We start from the raw sequence: 19,594 nt of genomic DNA, 5'->3' as shown, positions 1-19,594 counted from the left end.
TGCCCGGGCGCGAGGCCCTCAGATACGCTGCGGGGACCCGGGGGGAAGCCGAGGGCAGCGCGCGTGATCTGCGGGGTGAGTCAGGGACAGCGCGCGCCCCCTGCGCCTCGTGGGTCGCCCAGCACCGCCCCCAAGAGGGGCCCGTCAGCCGCCCCCGAGCCCCAGGAAGGGGCTTCTCGGTGGGCTGAAAAGAATCCGCACCCACTCCCGGCTCCTCGTTCCCCTTTAAGGGGAACCGGTGCGGTCACCGCGCTGCAAGGAGCTAGGCCTTGATTGGCCCGTCTGTGCCGCCGGTCGGCCGCACGGTTGGCTGAGGCGCTGGGCCCGGACAGCATGCCCCCGCGGGATTGGCCAGCGGCCTCCAGGCCCCGCCCCCCGCGCGGTCCGCGCAGCCCGGGGTCGCGCGGGGCAGGGCCGCGGGCCGCAGGGCGAGCGCGCTCCGGGAACATGGCGGCGGCGGGCCTCGCCCAGATCCCCGACGTGGACATCGACTCCGACGGCGTCTTCAAGTATGTGCTGATTCGAGTCCACGCGGCGCCGCCCTCCGGGACCCCGGCTGGGGAGACCAAAGAGATCGTGCGCGGCTACAAGTGGGCCGAGTACCACGGTGAGGGCGGGGCGGCCGGCTCTGTGGGCTGGCGGGGTGGGGCGGGGCGGGGCGGGGCGGGGCCTCTGGCTCTGTGGGCGGGGGCAGCGGGGCTGGGGCGGGGCCGAGGGCGGGGCGGGGGTAGACCCTGTGCCGGGTTTCCTCGCCGGCTGGCTTGGGTGGCGGGGAGGCATCCAGACTGTCCTGGAGATAAGGGGTTCCGTGGACCGACCCTCCCTCCTAGTCTCAGGGCCCCTACCCAGGCGCACCTCCTCCTCCCTTTTTTCCCGTCCAGAGAGTCTTCTCTCCTGGGGGCGGGGGCTGCTTAGAGCCGGGGGGCCGGAGGTTGGGGGCGGCGGGGGGAGGGCCTCAGACCCCCTCCGCCCTGGCTGGGGCTGAGTCCCCCTCCCATTCCAGCCGACATCTACGACAAGGTATCAGGCGAGATGCAGAAGAAGGGCTATGACTGCGAGTGCCTGGGGGGCGGGCGTATCTCCCACCAGAGCCAGGACAGGAAGATCCACGTGTACGGCTACTCCATGGTGAGCCCACAGCTGAGGGCCCCAGTCCTGGCTGGGGAACACCCGGCCCTTCTCAGCCACAGAACCCTGCCTCCAGGGCCCGCAGCCTCCCGGTTTCCACGCTGCATGACACAGGAAACAGGGAGTGGGTGGGAGCCAGTGCTCGCTCCCCCATGGGCTGTGTGCTGTTCCTGCCCTGAAGGCCTGGCCGGGCCTCTGTCCTCCAGCGCTTCGAGGTCGCCAGCACAGCGTTGGAGCTCGACTGCCTGCCTCTCCCTTCACCACTCTACCTGCAGGGTCACGGGGCACCCAGAGCCAGCTCGGCCTCTGGCTGGAGGGCCCTCCCTCCAGGTTGGCTCCCCCTGGAGGCCACATTTCCCCCAGGAGAGTGGCTTGGGTGGCTAGGGGGATGACAGCCTCCTCCCCAGCTGGCTCCTGGTGTCCCTGCTGCCTGGGGGCCCCCAGAGCCAGGACTGGGCATGTGAGAGCCACCTTCTTCCTTCAGGGTTACGGTCGTGCCCAACACTCTGTCTCCACAGAGAAGATCAAAGCCAAGTATCCGGACTACGAAGTCACGTGGGCTGACGACGGCTACTGAGGCCCACTCGAGGCCCGGTCCATCCAGCAGCCCTCTCAGAACTCTGCCCTGAAGACCCCTCCCGAGGGGCCGGACTGCACCCCCTGGCACTTTGCCACCCTTGCCAGGCCTCGGTGCCTGGGCTTCCTTCTCAGGAGAATTAAAAGCATTGTCAACTCTGCTGCTCCCTGGGTGCTATGTGTCTCTGCGTCTGTCTTCTCAGCTCACGTCTCTGTACTTGCAGGTAGCGTGGGTGGGTAGCCGAGAGCTGGAGGCTGCCCCTCACCCGGCTCTACCCCCGGGGCCCAGGGAGTGGCCGTGCACACTCAGCCCTTTGGGGTCTGATAAGGGGGCCCTGGTCGCTGCCCCCATTTATGGCCTGATTGCTTCTCCATGCACCTGCTGTCCCCACGGTCATCTGGGAAGAGGCCTGACAAGCCCTTACGCAAGAAGCTAGGGCCAAGTCCCTCCAGCCTGCGGAGGCGGGGGCCCCTCCCAGTATGGAATGGGGGACACCAGCAACCCCTGCCTTGGCCACTGCTAACTGAGGTCATGAGTAGGGTGGTCTGTGGCCCCTCGACTCCAGAATCAGGGCCCCCTGCCTCCGGCTCCTTCAAGTAAACCGGGCGTCGCACTTGGAGCCCCTCTCCCGGGACGCTCCTCCTGGTGCTGTGGGGAGCAGAGGCCTCCATCACGCTGTGCCCGCCTCCTCTGGGCTCTAGGGCCCTCACAGGAGCCTCCCCAGACAGGCGCCATGGTTACGCTTTCAAAGATGAGGAAACTGAGGCTCAGCTCCCAAGGCCAGACGGTGATAAACTGGGCAGCGCCTGGCTCCAGATCCTCCGCTGGGGTCAGTGCCACGAGGCCCAGAGCCCCGCGGCTCCTCTGGACCCTGTACCTGCTGTGCCCAGGCCACACTACACTGCTTGGACACTCGTCGACGAGAAAACAGTCATCGTTTTTAAGCGAGCAAGCCAAGAGGGACCCACAGGCTGAGTTACAGGGAGGGACGACGTCCTTGGTTGCTAGGGTTGCCCCCTCCCCGTGCAGGGAACTCAAGCCAGGTTGGGGCTTTGTACCAGCTGGGCTCTTGCCCAGCTGAGTTCAACTCTGCGTGACCAGAGACCCCAGGAGAAGCAGCTGAGGCCTGTGCCACTCGGTCCTGTCTCCAGCAGGGCCTCCACCAGGCAGGGCTGGGCAGCGGTGGGCACCACAGCCGAGGCCTGACCTTCGGCCAAAAGGGGCCAGGCAGGTGGGAGCCCCCCCGGGCCGGGGCCTCTCTTCCTGGATGCATTTACAGCCAGATGTCTGTCTTTGTCAGCACGGGGTGGGGCCAGGTGAGGGGCTGCAGATACAGAAAGGGCTGAGCCGGGTCCACGGTCAGAGCAGAGTCTGTCTGCGGGGCCTCGGGCTGACAGCCAGGCGGCGCCCCAGGCCTCCCTGCCTCGGGCCTGACCATGCCTCTGTGCGGCCACCTCCTGCCCGCCGTGGTCATGCTCCTGGGTGAGTCGCCGGCCCGGCTCCTAAAGCAGGAACGTCCGGGGGCCCGGCTGCTGGGTCTGCAGGGAAGAAGGGACGCGGGCCCGGGACGGCCTGCAGTGGGGACGCCAGGCAAGCCCTCGGGGTCCTCGGGATAGCCCCGCTGGGGTAGGGGCCAGCGTCCAGCCTGCCCTGGCCCAGTCTCCACCCAGGCTCCAAGACGAGAGGTCCCTGAAGGCAGACCCTAGCCGGCCACTCTCCACCTGGGTGGAGCCTGAGGGGGCCTGGCCCACGCTGCCGCAGCCCCTCCGGAGTCGCGCTGGACTCCAGTTTTCCTCCCCGGGGAGGGACCCACGTCGGGGATCCTCAGTCCCTTGCACACCCAGGCACTCCATCCTGACAGCCAGCCTCTCCAGGGCCAGACATGACCTCCTGGGCCTGACAGGGGCCCCCCGGGGGCAGTTCTCCATGGGTTTCTGGCCCCCTCCCTGCACGACCTCCTGGCCCGGCCCCCAGATGTCCCAGAACACCCAACTCTGAGAGGTCTCTGGGCTGGGGAACAGCAGAGCCTCCCTACCCGGGGCCACCTGGCTGTCTCTGCTGGCAGCAGGATCCCCTGGCTGGGCCTGGGTGCCCAACCACTGCAGGCCCCCCCGCGAGGCTGTGTGCAACTTCGTGTGTGACTGCAGGGGCTGCCCCGACGAGGCGCAGTGTGGTGAGCCGGGGCCAGGGGGCAGCGGTGGGGCCAGCCCTCGCTGCCGCCCCGCCTGACCCCCTGCCCTTGCAGGTTACCACGGGGTCTCTCCCAGCCTGGGCACCCCCTTCACCTGCGACTTCGAGCAGGACTCCTGTGGCTGGCGGGACATCAGCACCGCGGGCTACCGCTGGCTCCGAGACCGCGCGGGCGCGTCACCGGAGGAGCCGGGGCCGCGCGCAGACCACACTCTGGGCACCGACCTCGGTGAGGCTTGGGCGGGGCTCCATGCGGTCCGCAGCCCTCCGTGCCTCCTGCCCCGTCTCCTGACCTCTCGGCTGCCCAGGCTGGTACACGGCGGTCGGCACACACCGCGGGAGGGAGACGGCCACCGCGGCCCTGCGCTCCCCGGTTCTGCATGAGGCCGCCCCCACCTGCGAGCTGAGGCTCTGGTACCACGCAGCCTCAAGAGGTGCGCGCCCCACACCCCATGACTCAAGTCAGGCGACCCGAGAGGAGGGGTGCAGAGACGGGAGGGCGCCCCCAGGGTGGGCAGGGGTCCTGGGGTGGGCACAGCCACGGGCCTGGGGGAGGCCTGGGGCCTGAGCTGCCTCCAGACCCCTCACTGCAGATGTGGCCGAGCTGCGGCTGGAGCTGACCCACGGTGTGGAGACACTGACCCTGTGGCGGAGCGCAGGGCCCTGGGGCCCAGACTGGCAGCAGCTGGTGGTGCCCACTGGCCGCATCCGGGGCGCCTTCAGGGTGAGATGGGCGCTCTGGACGGCGGGGACAGCGGGGAGGGTCCGAGCCCTGACTTAGGGACCTCGCTCTCTCCAGGTGACCTTCTCTGCCACGCGAAATGCCACCCACAGGGGCACCGTGGCCTTGGACGATGTGGCCTTCTGGCGCTGCGGGCTGCCCAGTAAGGTCCCCCCGCCGTGGGCCCACTCCTGGAGGGGCGAGGGGGTCAGCAGGAGGCCCTGGTCAGCGGCCCCGCCCAGGGACTTGGGGCAGGTGATGGGTTAACCCTGCCCCCAGCCCCCCAGGCGCACTGCCCCCTGGGGCACCACCGTTGCCGGAGCGAGGCCTGCGTGGAGCCCCCCCAGCTGTGTGACGGGGAGGACAACTGCGGGGACCGCTCGGATGAGGATGCAGCCCCCTGCCGTGAGTGGGACAGGGGGCTGGCCCTTGGCACCATCCCTCGGGGGCTGAGACAGCTGACGTGCGCCAGAGCTGGGGCCGTGAGCACAGGCCTGGGCAGGACACTACGCCCCCCTCGCCCCCCAGGACACTACGTAGCCACGGATTTTGAGATGGGCCTCGGCCTGTGGAACCACTCAGAGGGCTGGACCCGGAACCGCAGTGCCAGCGGCCCTGGGCACCCCACCTGGCCACGCGGTGACCACACCTGGAATAGCGCACAGGGTGAGGCTCCGGGGACCACCGCCCGGCTCTGGGGACCCCCGCCCTGCCCTGGGACCCCCGCCCCGCCCCACCAGCTGCCCTGGCCTGTGCCTGCTGTCTCCCCAGGCTCCTTCCTCGCGTCCGTGGCCGATCCCAGCGCCCCAGCGGTCCTCTCCAGCCCCGAGTTCCAGGCCTCGGCCCCCCACAACTGTTCGGTGAGCGGGTGGGAGTCGCAGGGCGCCGTCCTGCCTGCCCAGGCCCTGCGGCATCTCTGCTGACTGTGCTCGCTCCCCTCCCAGCTCATCTTCTATCACTACCTGCATGGGTCTGAGGCTGGCTGCCTCCAGGTGTTCCTACAGACAGGGAGCCCTGCAGCCCCCCAGCCCCCTGTCCTGCTGCGCAGGCGCCAAGGGGAGCTGGGGGCCGCCTGGGTCCGAGACCGAGTTGACATCCAGAGCAAGCACCGCTTTCGGGTGAGGCTGGCGAGGGCAGCATCGTGGGGGGAGGCAGGGAGGTCCGGGGCCCCTCCACCGTCTCAGGAGAAGGGCAGGCCAGAGGAGGGGAGGGGGTCCCTGCAGAGATGCCCCCTGAAGGGCTGGGTGTCCAGCAAGAGATAAGGACGAAGTGTGGATTCTGGGGAGAGGACTCAGGGGGGCAGACCGGCCTGGGGATCACAGAGGGGTGCTGGGGCGCCCCCGACCCCGTCCGTCCCCAGATCTTCCTGGCTGGGCAGACAGGCCCTGGGGGCGTCGTGGGCCTGGACGACCTCATCCTGTCCGACCACTGCAAGCTAGTCCCAGGTGAGCCTGCTGGGCGCCCCACGCCCCAGCCCAGGAGAAGCACAGCCCCTGCCAGCCCGCCTGACCCCTGCGCCGGCCCACAGAGCCGGCCGGCCCCCCTCCTGGACTCTGGGCCCCCAGCCCCTGGACCCAGCCGTCCAGCCTGCAGCCTCGGAGCTTCTGCGAGCCCGGACACTTCTTCTGTGGGGAGCTGTGTGTTCCCCCGGAGCAGCTGTGTGACTTCCAGGAGCAGTGCCCGGGGGGCGAGGATGAGCAGGAGTGCGGTGAGCGGGCGGGGCCTCACCTCCCTTCAACCCTGCCCTCTGGGAGCGGCCGGCAAGGCCCCAGGCCCATCCATGCCCCCTGCCCTTGCAGGCACCACGGACTTCGAGTCACCCTCAGGCGGGGGCTGGGAGGACGCCAGCGTGGGGCGGCTGCAGTGGGTGCGCCTCCCGGCCCCAGACTGGGGCGGGCCGGGCCCGGATGCCCGCGGGGCTGCTGGTGAGGCTCCGCCCGGGGCAGCCTGGGACCTGCCTTCCAGCTGCCCCTTCTCCCTAGGGAGGGCGCTGAGTCGGGGTCCGGGGAGGAACCGGCTCTGAGGCCTGCTATCCCCAGGACACTTCCTGGCCGTGCAGAGGGCCTGGGGACAGCTGAGTGAGGAGGCCCGGGTGCTCACACCCATCCTGGGCCCCTCGGGCCCCCGCTGCGAGCTCCGCCTGGTTTACTATCTTCAGAGTCACCCCCGAGGTACCGCCGTCCCTTCACACCCTCTGCCCCGTCCTGGGGTGGGGGGGTCGGAGCACCCGGGCGAGGGACGGGGTCGGACAGGCCACCCACGGTGACCCCTCTCCAGGCTTTCTGGAGCTGGTTGTGGTGGAGGGCAGCCGCCGCGAGCCGGTGTGGCAGGCCCCGGGCAGCACCGCTGGGCGCTGGAAGGTGGACAGGGTCCTTCTCGGGGCTCGCCGCCGGCCGTTCCAGGTGAGGAGAGCAGCCTGGGGCGGAGAGGGGCCCCACAGAGCCAGCCCTGGCTGACGGCCTCCTCCCTCATGACCCGCGAAGCTGGAGTTGGTCGGGCTGGTGGACGTGGACGGCCCCGGGCAGCAGGGCGCAGGGGTGGACGACGTGACACTCACGGGCTGCAGCCCTGCAGCAGCCACTGAGGAAGACTCAGGTGCTTCCCCCGGGTGCCCGGCCCCCCACCCCGGCCTCCTCCAGGAGCCCCCGGGAGCCCCCTCTCCCAGAGCCCGTCTCCCCCACCCTCTCGGGACTCAGGAGGGGTGCTGGGGGCGCTGACCCACCTCCACCCGCCCCCAGAGGTCTCCTGTAACTTTGAGCGGGGGACCTGTGGCTGGCACAGCGGCCACCTCACAGATGCCCAGTGGCGCCGGGTTGGGAGCCGTGGCCCGAGGTACGACCACACCACGGGCCAAGGTGAGGCGGGGTGCCCAGGGGCGGCCGCCAGACCCCGACTCCCGGGGCAGAGGCGCGCGTGGGGCCGAGCCCCTGCAGCTTGGGGCCCCCGCAGCCCAGACCCTTGTGCCCCTGCAGGCCACTTCGTGCTCCTGGACCCCACGGACCCCCCCGCCCGGGGCCCCGCTGCCCACCTGCTCACCCAGCCCCAGGCGCCCACAGCCCCTCAGGAGTGTCTCTCCTTCTGGTTCCACCTCTACGGTCCCCAGATCGGTGAGGCCCCCAGCTGGTCAGGGCCTCAGGGGAGCCTCACAGGGGCCCCGGGTCCTGCCTCTTGCCCCCTGGGGTGCCTGGGAGGGGTTGAAAGGCAGGGGTCAGGGCCTCGTCCCCTCCCAACCCCCTGCCTCTAGGGACTCTGCGCCTGGCGATGCGGCGAGAAGGGGAGGCAGAAACGCACTTGTGGTTCCGGTCTGGCACCCACGGCAATCGCTGGCACGAGGCCTGGGCCACCCTCCACCACCCGCCGGACGCGGGAAAGTACCAGGTGAGGCCCCGGGTGCGGGCGCAGTGGGCGAGGCGAGGCCCCAGCCACTGACCCCCGTCTGCCCCCCAGCTGCTGTTTGAGGGCCTCCGGGACGGGTATCATGGCAGCATGGCGCTGGACGACGTGGCCCTGCGGCCCGGGCCCTGCTGGGCCCCCCGGCGCTGCTCCTTTGAGGACTCGGCCTGTGGCTTCTCCACGGGGGGCCGGGGCCTCTGGACACGCCAGGCCAACGCCTCATGGGGCCCCGACACTGACCACACCACGGAGACAGCTCAGGGTGCCCGCTGGGGTGGGGTGGGGAGCAGATGGGTGGGGGCGGGGAGGGCAGGGGCGGCGGCTGGCAGGCTGACCCTGCCACCCCCCAGGTCACTACATGGTGGTGGACATGAGCCCACAGGGCTTGCCCCGTGGCCACGCGGCCTTGCTGACCTCGGAGGAGCACCGCCCCCTGCTGCAGCCCGCCTGCCTGACCTTCTGGTACCACCTGAGCCTCCGCAACCCGGGTGAGGGGCTGCCGGGAGCCGGGGCCGTGGGGTCCCCTCAGGAGGCCCCTTGGGAGCCCCCCCACCGCAGGGCCCGAGCGGGCAGCCCCTGCCACGCTGACGGGGCTGGCTGCTCGGCGGCAGGCACCCTGAAGGTCCATGTGGAGGAGGCCGGCAGGCAGCAGGCGCTCAGCGTTAGCTCTCGCGGAGGGGCTGCCTGGCGCCTGGGCAGTGTGGATGTGCAGGCCGGGCGGGCCTGGAAGGTGAGTGGAGTGGGGCGCCCTCCTCACCCCAAGGGCTGTCGAGGGCGTAGCAGGCGCGACCCCCGCCCGGTGCCCCCCAGGTGGTGTTCGAGGCGGTGGCCGCCGGCGTGGAGCACTCCTATATGGCGCTGGATGACCTGCTCCTCCAGGACGGGCCCTGCCCTCTGCCAGGTGGGAGCCCATGGCCTGGCTCCTGGTGGTCCCGGCTCCGTGCCGCCCCCATGACGCCCGGCCTGGGCTCCACGCCCCGCGGCAGTGGTGCCCAGGGGTGGAGGGCGCGGGGCAGCACCCTCACGACTGGCCCCTTGCAGCTTCCTGTGACTTTGAGGCTGGTCTGTGTGGCTGGAGCCACGTGCCCCGGCCCGGCCTGGGCGGGTACAGCTGGGACTGGGGCAGCGGCGCCTCGCCCTCCCGCTACGCACAGCCCCCCGTGGACCACACGCTCGGCACAGAGGCAGGTGGGTCCGAGGCGGGAAGGCACCCCAGAGCCTCACACGCCACACCCCAGCCCAGCCTACCCAGAGCGCGGCGCCCGGCGGGGTCGGAGGCCGCAGGTTGGGGCACCGGCTCCATCAGGTCTGCCGGGCGCCCACCCTCTTGTTCCCAGGCCACTTTGCCCTCTTTGAGACCAGCGTGCTGGGCCCCGGGGGCCGAGCGGCCGGGCTCGTCAGCCAGCCTCTGCCGCCCACCACGGCCTCCTGCCTGCGCTTCTGGTACCGCATGGACTTCCCCGAGCACTTCCGTGAGCACCCGGAGCCCCGGGGCGGGGCGGGGCAGGGCCGCGGGCCACCCACTCCACCTGACCGTCCTGACACCTGCTCCCAGACCAGGGCGAGCTGAGGGTCCTCCTGAGCAGCGTGCAGGGGCAGCTGGCCGTGTGGGGCGCGAGCGGGCGCCGGCGGCATCAGTGGCTGGAGGGCCAGGTGGACGTGGCCAGCGCCGCAGAGTTCCAGGTGGGGCGGGCGCGCCGACCCGGGAGCCCTCGGGCGGCTGCGACCCCCGCCCCGGCCCAAACGGCCTCCTCTCCCTCCTGTCAGGTCGTGTTTGAAGCCACGCTGGGCGGCCAGCCGGCCGTGGGGCCCATTGCCCTGGACGACGTTGAGTACCGGGCTGGGCAGCGGTGCGGGCTGCCCACACCCAGCCAGGGTAGGCCCTGCCCAGCGGGCGGCTCTCCTCCAGGGCGGGGCCTCTGCCAGCCCTGGGGGTGGGGGGTCACACCCTCGCCCTGAGGGACCAGGAGAGCCACAGGCCGGCTGCCCTCGCTGCGGGGCCCCAGCCCAGGGCCCTGTGCCCCCAGGAGCGGGGTGCCCCCCGCCTCTGCCCGATGAGCTCCCGCCCCCAGTCGGGCAGAGACCCCGGCCACCCTCCTGCTGGAGCACCCACTGGTGGCTGTGACTTCACGATAAAGGGGGCGTCCAGCCTGGGGCCGTGACCCCCGGGTCGGCAGCCCCGTGCCTGCCAGGGCCCAGCCTCAGCCCATGCCCGCTGACTTCAGAGGGGACCTGGAAACCCCAGGCCATGGGGACAGCCATGCCGGGCACCCTCCTTGACCCCGGGTGGGGCTGAGACAGGACTGGGATCCCGGGTCACGTGCCCCGCGGCCCACAGGGGACGGGGCGGTGGCCACATTGGTGCCGGCCGCGGTCGGCGGCGCCCTCCTCCTCCTCGTGCTGCTGCTGCTGCTCGGGGTTGCGGGCCAGCGCTGGCTGCAGAAGAAGGGGGGCTGCCCCTCCAGGGGCGAGATGGACACCATGGCCCCCGGCTTCGACAACATTCTCTTCAGTGCGGTAGGAGCCCCGGGTGGGGGTGGTGGGGCGGGAGCCGCAGGTCCCTGCGTGCTGAGCACCCGGCCTGATGGTGCACAGGGCCCCAGCAGCCACTGAGCTCTGCCTCCCCACCCCAGGACCGCGTCACCCTGCCAGCATCAGTCACCAATGGCCAGTAGACGACCCAGAGAAGACCCCAGCTCTTCACATGAGTTCACCCGCCACTGGGACCCCAGCCCAGGGACCAACACCTGCCCCCGCAATACATTGAGCTCCTGCGTCCATCACCCTCACAGGGGCTGTACCCACAGGCCCAAGTGTGGCCCTTACCCCAACAATAAATGCCCCAGGAAGGGCAGTTCCCCAGACCCGATCCAACCTGCCCGAGAGGACATTCTTGGGGGCCCCTCCCATGGGCCTCAGTGGCTCAGGAGACGGCCAGCGGTTCAAGGCAGCAGGAGGCAGATGCGGTGGGGCCCCAAGAAGCCACTGCCCCAGCCCAGGCCAGAGGGACCCCCTCAGGGCCCCCCCAGGCCCCACCTCACTGGGCGATTCTGTATCTGATAAAAGACGGAAACCCCCACAGGTTCAGGTGACAGACTCAGGAGCAAACACTTGTCAGGGTCCAAGGTGGCCTGGAGCTGGACTGGTGGGGGAATGCTCTAATCTGTCCAGAGTCACAAATAAAGGTCCCCGTGTCTGCCCTCCCAGGGTCAAGGTCCCCGTGTCCGCCCTCCCACAGTCAAAGTCCCCAAGTCCACCCTTCCCCGGTCAAAATCCCTACCCACAAGCCACCCTCACATAATAAAGTGGAGCAGAGTCCTTCTAACCCAGGGACAGTCCCAGGTTCTGACCTCACACACAGGCGCTTCAGACACCTCCCACCCAAGTCAGGGGAGGCGCCCAGGCTTGGCCGTCCTGGAGGGCGTGACGGCCTCACCTGCACCGCCAGCTGCCCCCTCCAGCCCAGGCGGCGCCACCGTGCCACCCGAGCCCACCGGGGCCCACGGGCAAGGGTGTGACCGGGAGCACCAGGGTCTGATGCCCAGAGGCTGACCGATGCCCCCTAACCGTCCTAGCAGAGGTGACGAGAAACAGCTTGCAGAGGGACTGTCCCAGCCCCTCAGGCTCCCCTGTGGTGCCTCACGAAGACAGCCTTTGGCCTCACTGGGGGCCAGAGGGAGGGGGCGCCGTAGGCACAACAGCAGAGTGGGGGGCAAGGATCCACCACCAGCAGGAAGGGAACAAACTTTATTAGCTTCTCTACGAGCCAGGCTGGACACACAGCTCCTCTCCCAGACGGTGGCCGCCCACCCCCCCCTCCAGCTCCCCAGAGCCGCACCCACAGCGGGATGGACCCCGGGGGTGAGGACGGCAGCGTTCCACACCCACTGAGGGCGGGGACAGGGAGGAAAAATCAGAAGCATACACTTTGCAAGGTTTTGTTAGTTAGTTAGACAGCAGGTACGAGGAGAGGGGCTCCCGGGCGGGGCTCCCGCTGTGTTCCGCTCGGCCGCGTGGAGAGAGCCGTGCTGGCGCCGGTGGTCGAGGGGACCAGCCGGACGAGATCAGCCGGAACGCACTGATTTCGAGGCTTTATGTTCATTTCGCCCTTGGCCCCTTCTCGATCGGCTTCCCAATGTCCTTTCCCCGGAGCTTGAGGCCTGAAAGAGCCATGGGCCCCCACTGACCACTGCAGCTCCCACTCTGGACTTCAAGGCACGGGGCAGCTCCTCAGCCTCCGCACCCACCACCTCACGGAGGGCCGCGCCCCCACTGACCCTGGGGCACTGTCTCCCTTCCTCTGGAGGGGGCAGGGAGCACCATCCCGTCCCTGGGCTCTCACCCACCCCAGGAATAGTTCTCACGTCTGATTCTAAAGAGCATGTGCCTGCCCCTCTTCAAGGGGAGAGGACGGCCCCTCCCAGGACCAGGCCTCTGCTCCGAGCCACGCTGCTGCCAATGCCGGGTGGGCGGCACGCGGGGAGATGGAGAGATTGGGGGGGGGCGCCCAGACACGGCGTGCTCCTGCGAATCTTCTTCAGGCTCTGGAGAATTCTGGGGCCCCAGAGGCCTTCCTGCACCCTCCTCACCAACTGCACCCAGGAGGGGCAGCCACCCTGCGTCTGGTCAGGCAGTGAAGGTCAGCAGGACACTTACCAATTGCTCTCTCGATCTTGCCCAGAACCTGGTTGTTGGGAATGGCCCGGCCACTCTCGTAGTCCGCAATGACTTGCGGCTTCTCATTGATTTTCTAGAGAGAACGTGTGTTTGCCCGTCAGCTCCAGGTGGTGGTGGGAGACGGACACAGCCAGGGGAGGGCCTCAGGCTCCGCGCGGCGTGTGTGGGCCCGGGGCCGGAGCAGACGCAGCTCAGCAAGTCACAGCTGAGTCGTATGGCCCCTCAGAGGTCTCGGGGCTCCCGGGACAAGAGCGAACTGAAGCCCCAAGTCACTGGGCGAGCAGGGCCCGTGCCCCCCGCCTGGAGGAGGGGCCCGCCGTGCTCACCGTGGCCAGGTCCTTCTGTGTCAGCCCCTTGCTCTGCCGGCCCTGCTGGATCACTTTGCCAACCTCCAGGGTCACCCGGTCGTGATGCAGCTCCTCAGTCTCCCGGTCCAGCTTAGCTGTGTTTTTGGTGATCGAATGCTGCTTGTTCTGGCCGGCGGCCCCTGGACCGTGCAAGGCAAGAGCAAAGAAGAGCGTCTGCAGCAATCCCACAGGTGAGCCGGTCCGGAATGGAACCAGGCCCCACGGGCGCCCTGAGCCTGGAAGACAGGCTCAGCCAGGCCCCCCAAAGTGGGGGCACCTTCACAGGCCTAAGAGCACTAAGCCCAGGATCTCCTCCCGGCGACAGGAAGTGGGTGGAAGGATCCCTCCTGACTCATGCCAACCACCGCTGCTCCGACAAGACCCTCACACCCCCAGCTCTGCAGCCACGTCGATGCCAGCAGCCACCCTAACGCCCGAGGAACCCAGAAACTCCCTGGTCCTGCAAGTGGACATATGAGTACCTACATTTCTTAGAAGTCTCCACATCTTCTCCTCGTCTCTGAGCTGCTAAGATGGCCTAGAAAATTAGAAAGTGTTTTTTGGTCAAAATTAGCTTTCCAGTACCTAGCCAACCCCAGTTTAGGCTACTGTGAGCCTGTCAGTCAAGTGATAATGCCTCGTGCTTTTCAAGCCCTGGCAGTCAGGCTCTGAACTCATGCCCTGAAGCGCCCTGCTACAGGGTGCTGCTAGTACCTGATGTTTTTTCAAGGACCGACAAGCAAATGCTGGGTTTAAGCCAAAGTTTGTCATACAAGCTTTGTCTGCCCTCTATGTCCAACTGTCTAGGCAACTCTCAATAAACTTCAGCTCAAGAAAACAGAAAGAGCTCATGACTTTGCTGTTGAAAAAGACAGGCAAGTGAGTCCTTTTAGAAACCAACACTTGAAATAGATTTCTCTACGAGACTCTCCTGCCAGAAGGAACGTCAAGTGAGGACCTGGTTTGGCCTTCCTCAGCCAAACTGGCTCCTAATAAAATACAGCACATCACACAAAGCCTGTAGCACTCGCCCCAAACCCTGGCAAAAACAGTGACGCCCCTTGATCCACAGTCGTAGAACATGAATGTGACGTATTTCTTAAAGTTTCTGACACCTTAGAGACATGGCTGTGGGACATTCTAAGTGTGACATGTTCACAAACGTTTTCTAGAGCTGGTCAGATGATGCCTAGCTTGTGGCTATTAAGGTTCCTTTGGAGAAAAAAAAAAAAAGAGAGAGAGAGAGTGAATTTGGTTTTGACCAACTGAAAAGTCCTGGGCAGGTTGATGAATGCTAGTCAGCAGGGCCAAAGCCAGCCGTGGCCCAGGCCTGGCACTGCATGTCTAAGGCCAGCCCAGGCTGCTGAGAGTAGGAACGAGCAGGGCTGGAGACTGACCTGCACTCCCCCCACCACCCACCCCGTTCCTTACAGCGACTCACAGGGGAACCCGATGGATTCGCGGAGAACCGTCTGCCCCAAGTGCCCCTCAGGGCATGCCGGCTACTCTGGCAAGATGGGTGCAGCAGGGTCACCAGCATGCTGGGTCCTAGGCCACTCAGCCCGGGGCCAGGGACTCCCTTCAGCCGGCAGTGTGCTTCAGTGGGCTCCGCGGGCGGCCTCGGACTGGCCGGGCACCGGGCAGCCGGCGGACGGGGGAAGAACACGCCGGGGCGGGGGTGCCCGCCAACCCTGCCCGCGTCTGATCACTTCCCAGGGCCCGTCACTGACCGTCCTCGCTGACAGCCTCGGCCCGCTCCCCTCCTCCACCCGGGTCCCGCAGTCCCTGTCCCGCGGGCCTGTGTCACTGCCCGAAACCGCCTCGACGCCCCCGGCCCGCCCCCGGGCCCCTCTCCGTGACCACCCGGTGCCCGATCCGGCGCCGGGCCCACTCCCCGCCCCCGGCCGGCCTTGGGTCCCGAGGCCCACGCCGCGCCCGCACCTGCTTGGACTTGGCCTGGGCGGCCGTGGGGCCCTTTTTGCGCAGCACCGTCACCGTGTCCCAGTCGCTCTCAGCCATGGCGGTGCGGGCAGGGAAGGCGGTCCGTCCGGCGGCTCCGAAGCAGCTGCTCGAGACCCGGCGGCGCGACGTCCCCTCGTCGCTGGGCCGCTTCCGGCGCCCGCTGCGGGTCCGCCCCTCCTCCCATTGGCCGGCGACTCGGGGGGGCGGGTACTTCCCCCGGCTCGGAGCCAATCCGCGCCCGGCTCGTCTAAGCAAGCCCCCGCGGTGCGCGACGTGGGGCGGGAGACGGCGCGCCCCAGGCGCCTGGCCGCTGGGGGGCGCTGCAGGGGCCGGGGGAGCTGGGGGTGGCTGAGGGGGCGCCCGGGAGCTCTGAGGGGCGAAGAGAGGGGCAGGGAGCCCGGGGGAGCTGGGGGTGGCTGAGGAGGGGACGGGAGCCGCTGGGGGTGCTGAGGGGGGCGTGGGGCGGTGAGGGTTACAGGGGCCGCGGGCGCGGAGGCGAGAGGAGACGGGGTGGGGCGAAGGGGACCCCAGCTCGGGGAGGCGGTGCACGGTGGCCCTCGAAACCGGGTGGGGGCCGGGGCGTGAGGAGGAGTACTGGGCGGAGGAAGGGGAAACGCTAGTGGGGGTTCTGTGCGAGAAGCGGGGAGGGGGCGCAGGTGGCGGGAAGGAAGGAGACGGGAGCCAACACCTGGCTTCTTGCGCCCGGCTGGCGGGGACGCGGCCTGGCCCCTCGCGGGCACGGTGGGCGCGCGAACTTGATGCAGGGGCGAAAGGTGGCCTCGTCGATTTCTCTGTCGTTGATGTTAGTTTCTGCTTCATGCCTTTTTTGGTCACCTTGCACGCCAACTGAAGTTCTATTTCTCTGGAGTTATTATCAAGCGATACAAAGAGGGTGGGGGCCAGGGTGGATGCAGGTTAGGTGGGGCCTGAAGCAAATATATTTTGTGGGAGGACGCCAAGGAAATATGTAAAATTATAAAAACAGAATTACACAATATGTTACTGTGTAACATGTATGTTTTGGATAATGTATACATAATTTTACAGTATAATATGAATATAAACATAATGTAATGAATGCTATTGTACAATAACTAATACAGTTATGGTAATCTTGGATCATGAGAAAATAAGTCAAAAATTGATAAATGCCACAAGCATCACAAAATTCAGAAAAATAACCTTTGTATGAGTTAATGAATGCATTAAAGAATGCTTTTGCTTGCATTTTTGGCTGTATTTTCATTGAATGCCACGTCATGACTTTGCAGAATTGTTTTCTGGAAAGAACAGTTCAGAGGTTTCTTTAACCTGTTGGATCAAAGTTAATGTTGACCTTGGTTTGGGTAGCACTCCTGGCTTTGCATAGACATGCTCTGTTTGTAGCATTCCTGTAGGTTTATGCTACAGAGGAATTCTAACACTGGTGTAGACTACACTGTGGCAGACCACAGGCAAATGGAGAGCATGGGAGGAACTTCCTTTCCTAGGGAAAAGGGGGAGTCGGGGGAGCTGGGGGTCCAGTGGGGGCTTCCCATTGGCTGGACTGCTGAAATCTCTGCCGGGCTGAGCTGTCCATGGGGTGGGGGACCGAGGGAAGTTCCCTTCCTCCTGCCTAACAGTAAGTAGGGGCACCTTCCCAGTAGGAGGTGTAGACAGAGGTCTCTTCCTGTTTAGGGTAATTGACACATCTGATAGGCGTGAGCGCTTCCCCCTAGCCTGAATCCATCTTCAGGTGCGGTTTCTGTAATTAATTCCACGTTTCCCCCTTTCATGAAGATCTTTTGTCAAAGTATCAGTGATCAAGAGTTGGGATCTCGGGACTTCCCGGGTCATCCAGTGCCTAAGACTTTGTACCAGTACAAAGTGCCCAGGTTGGATGAGGTCTGGTGAGGGAAGTAGATCCCATATGCTGCAACTAAGACCCAGCACAGCGAGGAAATTAATTTTTAAAAAGAGGAGAGGACCTCCCTGGTGGTCCAGTGGCTAAGACTCCGGGCTTCTGATGCAGGGAGCTCGGGGTCAATCCCTGGTCAGGGAACCGGCTCCCATGCGCCGCAGCTGAGTTCTCATGCTGCAACTGACACCAGGTGTAGTCAAATGAATAAATATTAAAAAACAAGAAGATCTCTGTACAGTGGTGTTTCTCCCTCAGTGCCAAGGACCTCCCCTAGTTGTCACGTCCCTCCCGTATTGGTGGTGGTTTAGTCGCTCAGTTGTTTCTGACTTTCACGACCCCGTGGACTGTAGCCTGCCAGGCTCCTCTGTCCATGGGATCTTCCAGGCAAGAATACTGGAGTGGGTTGCCATTTCCTTCTCCAGGGGAATTTCCCAATCCAGGGACTGAACCCGGCTCTCCTGTATTTCAGGCAGCCTCCTGCATTACAGGCGGGTTCCTTACCAACTGAGTCACCAAGGAGGCCCCGCATCACTTCCCATTTTGGAGGGAAAGTAAACAAATGAGATAGACGGCGTTTGAGTAAGGAGTATAGCAGGGAGAACGCTCCGCGTTGCGTTTACAAGTCCATGCTTGGTCGAGGTTGTGAGCGCTAGGAATTACCTCAGTGCTGAGCTAGCATCATCTTACTGACAGTGAAAGTCACCCAGTCGTGTCCGACTCTTTGTGACCCCGTGGACTGTCCATGGAATTCTCCAGGCCATAATACTGGAGTGGGTGGCCTTTCCCTTCTCCAGGAGATCTTCCCAACCCAGGAATCGAACCAGGGTCTCCTGCATTGCAGGCGGATTCTTTACCAACTGAGCTATCAGGGAAGCCATCATCTTATTAGGAGTGTCATTTTTTATAAAGTTTCAACAAACAATAAATGCAGAACTTAAGTATATCGAGCAGAATTAAAAACCACATAGTAGGGAGACCCCTGGTGGCGCAGTGGATAAGAATCTGCCCGCCAGCGCAGGGGGCACGGGTCCAAGCCCTGGTCCAGGAAGAGTCCACGTGCCACAGAGCAGCTCAAGCCCATGCGCCGGAGTGCCGCCACCCCGGATGCCCTCGGGCCTGTGCTCAGCAATGGGGCGAGCCGCTGCAGTGGGGGGCCTGGGCACCGCAGCCAGAGAAGCCCTGCACTCAGTACAAAGACCCAGCGCCACCAACACGCAAATAATTTTTTTAAAGTATACAATAAACCCAATTTGCTAGACAGTTCCAAATCAGGAGCCCAGAACTGCAGGTATCCAGCCAAATAAACGATAAAGACAGCTGGTTATCAGGTGATAGTGCTGTAGCCAATGTGCTTGCTCTTTAACTTTCTGTCCTTGGGTCTCTACTTCCCCAGAGGCTTTTACCCACTGAAGGAAGAGGAGTTTGCTGTTGCAGACACCTGCTTGCTCAGCAAGTAGTGATCACAGGTTCGCTGGCGCTCAATCCCATCCATGGGATGAAGGGTCTTCCTACAGAGGCAAAGCCAGAAACTCTTAATGCCTCCTGCAAAATTCTCACTTAAGGCCGTTACAGAGGTTTAGTGGGACAGATCCACGTGAGGCTTCTCTTCAGTTATGCAGGGAGAGCAGGCCGGTGGACACAGCAGGGCGTGCTGTCCTGTCTTCTCCGGCCACCAAGACAGGAGGCTGCCCGAGCATAACAGCCATCCCCCAAACGTCCCCGTGTGAAGGTGCATGCAGGGGGCATATGTACGTAAAGCCCCCACAAGAGTGATGGAATCTATGAATTCCTTCACTGGCTCAGAGGCACTGACATTACTCAGCCAAGGTTCCAATAGGTTGTGGCTGCCCACGTTAGTAATTATGTTACCAGCAGAAGAGAGTGTGTGTGGAAAAGTCAAGCAGTTGCAATTCAGAGTTAGAAGTGTGACAGGCCACAGGCCAATCCAGAGAACAAGGAGGGGAACTTGCTTTACAGGGAAAAGGGGGAGTTGGCAGGGGCTGTGATGACCAAAAAGGTGATGGGGGAGCTAGGGCTCCGATGGAGGCCTCCCCTTGGCTGGGCCCCTGTTTTTATTGGCTGGGCTGAGGGGTGGTTGAGGTGCCCACGGGCGTTTCCTCCCTCCTGCCTGATGGTAAGGAGAGGCACCTTCCTGTCCGAGAGGTGCGCGGAAGCCTCTTCCTCTCTGGGGTGATTGGCGTCCATGGCAGGCACGAGGGCTCCTCCTACAGGCCAGTCCCCACTCCAGCTTTGGCCGGCGGCCGCGGTGGTGGTTTAGTCACTGAGTCATGTCTGACTCTTGTGACCCCGTGGACTGTAGCCTGGCAGGCTCCTCTGTCCATGGGATTCTCCAGGCAAGAATACTGGCGAAGTGAAAGAAAATTACCATAAGTTTGTTAAGGTTCATAAAGGGCATTCTTTGGTCACTTCTGAGTGAGAATAGATGGACAAATGTGGCTGGATTGTCTATTGAACATGACGACGAAAAAGGTTGATTGTGACAAAAACGTTCTCAAGTTTGCAGATATTAAGACTTGAAAACAGAAACTGGTCTATGATGTTATTCATTACTGTGAAAAATGGATGTGTTGGAATATGCAGTCCCCTCTTTTTTGAGAAAAAACGTTAATGTAAAGAAAGTTTTGATCCATCACTTTCCCCTTTTCTGTACTGTTTATTGAGTGTATTTACTTTTCACT

The 19,594-nt window shown here is 64.9% G+C and overlaps 3 protein-coding genes across 3 annotated transcripts; 2 read left to right on the top strand and 1 right to left on the bottom strand.

Annotated features, from left to right (window-relative positions):
• Positions 1 to 242: 242 nt before the first annotated feature.
• Positions 243 to 1,865, top strand: PHPT1 (phosphohistidine phosphatase 1). The gene is made up of 3 exons (XM_043470261.1): positions 243 to 607; positions 1,004 to 1,128; positions 1,613 to 1,865. The coding sequence occupies exons 1-3, from the start codon at positions 334 to 336 to the stop codon at positions 1,703 to 1,705; spliced, it is 492 nt and encodes a 163-aa protein (XP_043326196.1). The 5' UTR covers positions 243 to 333; the 3' UTR covers positions 1,706 to 1,865.
• Positions 1,866 to 3,141: 1,276 nt separating this feature from the next.
• On the top strand, positions 3,142 to 10,780 carry MAMDC4 (MAM domain containing 4). Its single transcript, XM_043470551.1, has 27 exons — positions 3,142 to 3,187; positions 3,771 to 3,878; positions 3,951 to 4,124; positions 4,204 to 4,329; positions 4,489 to 4,619; positions 4,695 to 4,779; positions 4,896 to 5,021; positions 5,145 to 5,282; positions 5,388 to 5,476; positions 5,561 to 5,734; positions 5,977 to 6,061; positions 6,145 to 6,324; positions 6,416 to 6,541; positions 6,656 to 6,787; positions 7,355 to 7,471; positions 7,589 to 7,723; positions 7,861 to 7,994; positions 8,064 to 8,271; positions 8,360 to 8,497; positions 8,621 to 8,739; positions 8,820 to 8,910; positions 9,051 to 9,197; positions 9,347 to 9,481; positions 9,565 to 9,692; positions 9,777 to 9,885; positions 10,348 to 10,526; positions 10,643 to 10,780. Exons 1-27 carry the CDS (start codon positions 3,142 to 3,144, stop codon positions 10,682 to 10,684), a joined length of 3,402 nt encoding a protein of 1,133 aa, XP_043326486.1. The 3' UTR covers positions 10,685 to 10,780.
• A 961-nt stretch (positions 10,781 to 11,741) lies between these two features.
• EDF1 (endothelial differentiation related factor 1) lies at positions 11,742 to 15,156 on the bottom strand. The gene is made up of 5 exons (XM_043470249.1): positions 14,975 to 15,156; positions 13,520 to 13,571; positions 13,013 to 13,173; positions 12,666 to 12,759; positions 11,742 to 12,169 (listed from the first exon to the last, which is right to left on the bottom strand). Exons 1-5 carry the CDS (start codon positions 15,050 to 15,052, stop codon positions 12,108 to 12,110), a joined length of 447 nt encoding a protein of 148 aa, XP_043326184.1. The 5' UTR covers positions 15,053 to 15,156; the 3' UTR covers positions 11,742 to 12,107.
• Between the last annotated feature and the right edge of the window lie 4,438 nt (positions 15,157 to 19,594).

The sequence above is a fragment of the Cervus canadensis genome, chromosome 5, assembly GCF_019320065.1.
Source record: "Cervus canadensis isolate Bull #8, Minnesota chromosome 5, ASM1932006v1, whole genome shotgun sequence".
Classification (NCBI taxonomy): domain Eukaryota; kingdom Metazoa; phylum Chordata; class Mammalia; order Artiodactyla; family Cervidae; genus Cervus; species Cervus canadensis.
Note: the sequence above shows the minus strand (reverse complement) of the source record. Positions and strands in the feature narration are given on the sequence as shown.